This window comes from Xenia sp. Carnegie-2017, unplaced genomic scaffold, assembly GCF_021976095.1.
Source record: "Xenia sp. Carnegie-2017 unplaced genomic scaffold, XeniaSp_v1 HiC_scaffold_23, whole genome shotgun sequence".
Taxonomy (NCBI): Eukaryota; Metazoa; Cnidaria; class Anthozoa; order Malacalcyonacea; family Xeniidae; genus Xenia; species Xenia sp. Carnegie-2017.
This window is the reverse complement of record NW_025813486.1, coordinates 17204796-17211744: the sequence shown is the minus strand read 5'-3', so window position 1 is coordinate 17211744 and position 6949 is coordinate 17204796. Positions and strand designations below refer to the sequence as shown.

General features: G+C 32.3%; 1 protein-coding gene across 2 annotated transcripts; it reads left to right on the top strand.

Moving 5' to 3' along the window:
* The first annotated feature begins 3294 nt into the window (after positions 1 to 3294).
* LOC124448694 (cystatin-B-like) lies at positions 3295 to 6949 on the top strand. Of its 2 annotated transcripts, none has more exons than XM_046999640.1 (5): positions 3295 to 3367; positions 3836 to 3926; positions 5917 to 5972; positions 6274 to 6387; positions 6734 to 6949. In XM_046999640.1, the coding sequence occupies exons 2-5, from the start codon at positions 3851 to 3853 to the stop codon at positions 6860 to 6862; spliced, it is 375 nt and encodes a 124-aa protein (XP_046855596.1). In that variant the 5' UTR covers positions 3295 to 3367; positions 3836 to 3850; the 3' UTR covers positions 6863 to 6949. The 2 variants fall into 2 exon arrangements, with proteins under 2 accessions (XP_046855596.1, XP_046855597.1); XM_046999641.1 differs by having other exon boundaries at positions 3307 to 3331.

The following is a 6949-nucleotide window of genomic DNA, read 5'->3' as shown; positions in this document are numbered from 1 at the left end:
TTCTTGTTTGATTATTGTCAAAGCTAGTTCGGTAAGAAAAGTCTACTAGAACAGATAAAGCTAGTTTGCGGTGTAAAATATCTACTTCACAATTCAAAAATGTAATATTTCTTTTAAAAAAATTTTTGATGTGAAGGCAATTCAAATAAAAAAAAGACTTGTGTACTGTACAATGTTCTTTTGGAAAAGCTTTTGGAGAAACAAGAAATAATTCTTTTGCAGTTGCTGTTTTACCTTTTTACATAATGAATTATGACGGCATGACTCAACTTAAACCAATTACTCCAAAAATAGCTCTCCGATCTGAAAGGGCTGCTATCAATTTCAGCGGCTGAAACCAGTATCATGCTTGCTCTGGTTGCCAAGAAGTACGCACTATTCGATTAAGAAAAGATTGCGTGTCTGATATTTTATTTGATTATTTTACTAAGTTCTATATTCTTCAACAATCAACAATTCAAGAATTACTGCTATACAACTAGAAATGTTGTAAACTTGACACTCAAAAAATATTATTTGATGGAAAAGCATTGACTATTGCAAAAATTCCACCACATGGGAAAATGGCATACTTAATTATAGTTATACCTTGGTGCAGCGACTTTCTAGTAGTGCGAAAGTGCAAGTTCTACCCATAATTCAACTAATTTGTGAATGCTATAACCAGAAGCTGCAAGTTCGATTCAGACACAACAGTCAAATTAAAGGCATTCGATCAATCAAATTAAACGACATTTCTTGAGTAAAGTGTACCTTTGAAATAGGTCCACGGTTGTCCGTAAAACAAAGAAATGCGTTGTTAATAAAAGAGGAATTCTTTTTAGTTTGGATGGCAGTTAAAATTCTCATACAAGTGAAATTGTAAATATCCAGTTCACAAATTATAACGTATAACTTAATTATATGTATAAGTTATAACTTCCACTTTCTCACAATTATAAATTTGCGTCTCTCTAGAAACTAAGTTCTCATTACCATTAAAAGAGTTGTATCCTAATAAATCTTATTTGTGATGTTTTTCAATAATGATTAGAGTATAACTTATATATATATATTAACATTATATTTGGATACATGGAACAAACGCATATTGCCTAGCTATTAATCATGATTTTACACAACGCTAATGAGATATTTCTATTGACAACAGAGAACGTGCATGTTGTATACCCTGGTTCTAAGTTTACTTATTAATGTACAGTCATAACAAATATCAACCATAAATTCAAGATTTTTTCAATGCATGCAACTCATGAAATGGATATAAAACATATGAGTGCTAAGTAAGAGAAACTTAATAATTGTGTAGTTTAACTCATAATGTATTCATACTTTAAAATAAACAAAATGTGTTTATACATCTTAAAGCAAATGTACGGAATTTTATCGCACGCTTTGTCCAAATCTAAAATGAAACAATGACAGGAAACAGCTTTTTTATGATTGTTTTTAACCTTTATGCGAAGTTTCTATACAGTTACCAACAATAACTTTCCAATGTAAAGCCAATATAGCTATAACACTTGCCTGACCTCTGGACGACAAGTTAAATCTTGTACTACAATGCCATAATAGATACAATCTGGATATTTCCTGTCTGCTTTAGACTGTGGCAATGTTAAAAACACAAAACTTGCACGAGAAGAAAAGAATGAAGAAAAACATTCCCCAAGTTTTGACTTGCTTGATAGGGTAACCTTTCTGTTATGGTACACCACTTTCATATGAACAGGTAATTATTTCTAATAATTTAACCAAAAATCATTCAAATGAAAATGATTCGTCGCTCAGTTATGTGCAATATATTATTATCATCGAAATCAGTAGGATCTTCTACAAGGAGCTAGATAGCAGGAGTAATAAACGTAGGCTAACATTTTTACTCATCAGAATATTGCATTAAAGTAATCACTGTAATCACATGCATTCGGGGTTTCTCGCACAAATGGTAATCTTCACATTGGGAACCAATATTTTGATCACTGTGAAGTACGACTTACCGCCACGTATATGACATATAATGTCAACCACAGTGCGTGATATTTTATTGTATCTAGGTTTCTTACAAAATCCACTATTGCAAAACAGAGTAATTTAAGACAAACGTTTTCATTTTTCCTTTAAAATGTATTCATGATTGATTTGCAAATTCTCTGGGATTGACTCATTGATTTAATAGAGTGTTTGCACCTATACGACACCACTAAGAATGCAGATGTACAAAAAAAAACAACAAAGCTTTTATCTATGAAATGTATAAAAATATATTGGCAATTCATGATCTTGACAGCTTGAGTTTGAGTATGATTCCTATCTTAAATGGACAGTTCGTCATTTCTAACATAATTATTCACAGATACTTCTAATTTATTCATTTTGAGCGCAAGCGTGTTTGTAAAAGCTGAAAAAATTATGGCTTTTCATTGGCGCAAGCGGAGAACACGCTTAAAACGACAGCGCATACTGGAAAAAACTACTTACACCAACTGGTAACATCCGAAGAAAAGTTTTATGGCTGATACTTCATACGATGACTCGTACGTATTTCTATATAGTTTGTCTTTTTAGCGAATACTTAAACATGCAGGAACTACAAAGATACATAACGCAATTATTTTTTATTCAGACTTTCACAACGTATGTTATGTTGCTATTTTTGTGTTGACAACAGAAACGTGTTGACAAAATGCTTCAGGACATTAAAGAGCAAACAAAGAAAAATATTATATCACCACAACTGTTTCGGCTTTGGAATATATGACAAACATGTTTTAATTGACAAATTGTATTGCATGTATATGGAGCATGATAACAAACGTATTATTGTAGGTATATAAATGTAGGATACAACAGACAACAAATAAACCGCATATATAATGCACTGATGATTCACAATTCTTTAGTGTAAATTATCTGTCATTTACGTGGCGGCAAGTCGCACTTTACAGTGATCATAATGTTGCCTCTGAGTGTTAAGACTACCACCTCTGTGAGAAACCCTACTCACGTTTAAGTGCTTTTGTCAAATATTGGCCATGCTACATTTTCAATAACGTATCACATTATACCACAAAAATGACTCAACTTTTATACTCAATGTAAAATAAAAGTGAATCATAGCCACAAACTTAACTGTTGCAGGTATTTGGTGATTATTTACTATATATCTCAAAAATCTTGTTTTCCATTGTTAAAATGCCGCTCCTACCTTAGACAGTATTGCTTTTTTGATCACAGCTAGATGTCATTGTGACCTTGTGCACCCTTATTAACACACAAAACACATAAATTGCATGACACTACTTCAATGATTCATTAACTAGGACAGAAGGTAAGAAACACAATCATAGCACTTCTTGAAGATCTGGTGAGTAATAGCTACACTCTCGTTTAAAAAAAATCTTTCGTGAAAGTTGACACGAGTCGCTGAATCTTTTCAAAGAAAGTGTAGAATTTTTAAATTTATAGCTTGTGATGTCAAAAATTTTCCGACGTGATGTAAGATAACTTTTTAGCATCAATGAATGTGAAACGAGTCGCTGTAACTCATCAAGGGGTATAGGATTTGAGAATGCATATAACATATTGTCGAATGGTGTGTCACTCTCGTTTTAATTATTGCCCGCGTCAAATATATTCACATTTTGTTCAAACAATCTTTAGAATCTCAGAGCAATCTTTGTGTACAAACTGTGAGCGCTGGAAATGATGTGTGAATTAGTGGTCTGAAAATAATGTTAGAATTGCAAAAATACAAGTTTTACACGATTGGCAAAAATTCACAAATGATAGCATTTTTTGCAACAGAAATGACTTTATTTTTTTCGTTTTACAGTTGTAAACTGCCACAATGAATTTAAAGTTGTTCCTTGCGTGCTCCATTGTCAGTTTTGTAACCGCCAATATATCACTCCCCCAAATAGTTGGTAAGTTATGCGTTCTTTAGAAAGCTTCAATTTGATATTTTTCACTCGTACTATCAAAGATAAGCCCAAGTTTCACATTCCGATTTTCATGTAATTTTGTAAGATTGAAAAAATCTCGCATTGAAGTAATCAAAATCTTTCTTCGAACGTTTCACGCGTGAGTGTCACTAACGACAAGTGAAACGAACCATGAAAGCTTTACATTATTGTGATTTTACATAATATAGGCTATAAAGAGATGACTTATATCAAAAATTGTTTTAAAAACAACAAAATATCATGGTGAATGGTCAAAATAGCGACGTACTAGTTTATAAAGGAACTGTTTAAAACCAGAACAGTAACTCAACACTTCTAAAAGAACTGTTTTTATAGCAAAAGACACTATACATTTTGGCAGACTACTCCTCACTGAGTAAACGTCTGCTAATTGGCAGACTACTCATCACTGAGTAAACGTCTTTGAAATCATGCGATATTTATAATGTTAGGAAAAAGTTAACGTCATCGCTAATTTGGTAATTAGAAAATTTGGTCGGAATATGAATTGGCACAGTGAGTGTTACTCAAAAGATGTTTCACTGCTGACTCACATGAATATAAATTTTCATTCGTACAATCAAGTTTTAGTTCTTGTCGTAAAGGAACAGTTTTTTTACTGATAGAAGCTACTACATATTGCTTTATTCTATCACCTAACTTTTGAGAAATTCTACCTGAATAGAGAACATTACTTTCTCATTTGAACTTGTAGAATACATTTCTTGACATTAGCACAGGCACACTTTCTTTTTCTGCTGGCTAGTAGAATAATTTTTTTGAAAATATAGCTAAAGACAACGTTGCAGGCAAAGAACAAACTCTCAGAAATATTTTTACTTTCCCTCTCGATGTCCTTTGAGGCCTTACACATCCAGGGAAGTTTAAAAAATACAGGGCATTTGGTCGGAGCAAAAGGTTTATTGCGTTCATTGATAGTAGAAAGGAAAAGTTTGCTTGGCACTTTTGCCGGATATCCAATTGAAACAAAAATTTTCTTCAATGATCACTTTCAATTAGCTCCTTTCACTACAACCTATGCGTTTGCTTTATCAAACAGATGCCTTTGCTTTATTATTATCTTTTGCCGAAGCTTGGTAGACAAGAGATTGTATTTTTTACTAACAATCCGCTGAATTAAGCTATCTTTAAAGTTTAGCTCTCGAATATGATACATAGATAAGTGAAAGTTTGGAGCCATATTTGACCACGCTGGGTTCAAGTTTTAATGATTCTGAATGGTCTTTTTGCTAAAATTTTTATAGAGAGTAATATATCAGGATAATCTGTCCATACCATATCTGCTGTTTTTTAATAAAGAATGATAAACAAGCTGAATTCGATAAGTGATAACTTATTTAACTTACTAGTTTTGTACATCTAACGTTGAAAAGGCCAGGAGTAAGTGTCATTCATGAAATGGACATTTTTAAAATGTTTTTTGGCATTGGCATAACTTAACTGACTGAAAATCTGTGAAATGATATAAATCTTGATTTGTCTATGTAGCAGATTTACCTAACCCATTTAAAATGACCAGGTTTTTGATTATGCAAAACAAAATTATTAAAGAAGACTTCCAAACAGCTGCTTTTCTCTTGAAAGGATGGCTATTAGCGTATGCGCAAAAAATACGCAATTGTAATGTTACCTCTGACATATAGTTGTTGGCTTACAACGTCGTGAATCCTATTACTACAAGATCGATAAGATTCAATTCTTTGTTATCTTTTGTTTTAAATGATTTCGGCACATGTAAAATGCGACGTTTGAAATGGTCCAAAGAGTTATTTGACTGAGAATTTAGCACAAATCACGAAGAAGTTGAGTGTAAATAATATCAATTTTATAATGTTATCTGAACAAAGTTGATTAATTTATTTCATTTTGCTGATATATGCCACATACTTGACAGACTAACCACAAGAACGTTTTTCTTACATATTTTTAGGTGGTTATGGCCCTGTTCTTCCAGCAGGCGCTAAGATTCAAAAACTTATTAACCAGGTGCGGTTTTGTTATACATGGTCTATCTGATGTCAGTTCAATGTTTCAAGAGTATAGCCCGATATGTTATCAAGGAAAATACATGCAATGCATAATACGTGTGTGCGTGTGTGCGGGTGTGCGTAACAAATATTGTCTAAGTCAAAAGTCTTTATGGCATTTCTAGTAAAAACTTTCCTCTTCTAATGAGTGCATTGATTTTTGTTGCAAGCTCACACTAAGTCGACTATGTATTCTGCTTTCAAAGATACACTAGAAAACAATAAAATGTAAAAGAAATGTGCGCAATATTCTGTCTTAGGTTCGCTCTGACGCTGAACGTGAAGCTGAACGTGAAGTTGGTGAAAAGTTTTCTGTATACGTGGCAGAAAAGTACAGAGTACAAAGTGTAGCAGGCACCAATTACTTAATTAAGGTACTTCAATGTAAAAATTGCTAAATATATAATATTGGCGATAAAAAATTGAATAAAAAATACACATGATAAAAGAATGCTCAATATCTTTATGGATAGTGCAAAATACAAATTTATAAAAGTAAAACAAATGATATCACAAAATTATTTTTTACATAGTGTTTCACAGCTTACAGCGATCATCAGGTGAATGAAAACTATAGTTTCACCTGATGATTGCCGTAAGGCGTGAAACACTGTGTAGTGAATGGTTTCATGATATTATTTAATATACTTCTATGAACTTGTAATATTGGTAATGTGTAGCGCAATGATACACATTAATTAAATCTAAATATTTATCAAGGTGTATGTTGGTGGTGGAAAATATGCTCATCTTTTGGTGTTCGAACCACTGCAGTACCCTAAGAAACCACCCGTACTCAATGGCATAAAACTCAATAAGAAGTACGATGATCCACTTGAAGTCTTTTAAATTCTTTCTTACTTTTTAGTTATAAGCTAAATTACAATGATATGGTAATTGTTGTAATGATTAAATAAAAATTGTATTGCATTAAAA

Bases quoted from the DNA above. Each gene is read 5' to 3' on its own strand.
- LOC124448694 (XM_046999640.1), top strand. From the start codon at position 3,851: ATGAATTTAAAGTTGTTCCTTGCGTGCTCCATTGTCAGTTTTGTAACC. The intron at 3,927-5,916 runs GTAAGTTATGCG...ACATATTTTTAG, and splicing joins ATCACTCCCCCAAATAGTTG to GTGGTTATGGCCCTGTTCTT. The intron at 6,388-6,733 runs GTACTTCAATGT...ATATTTATCAAG, and splicing joins GCACCAATTACTTAATTAAG to GTGTATGTTGGTGGTGGAAA.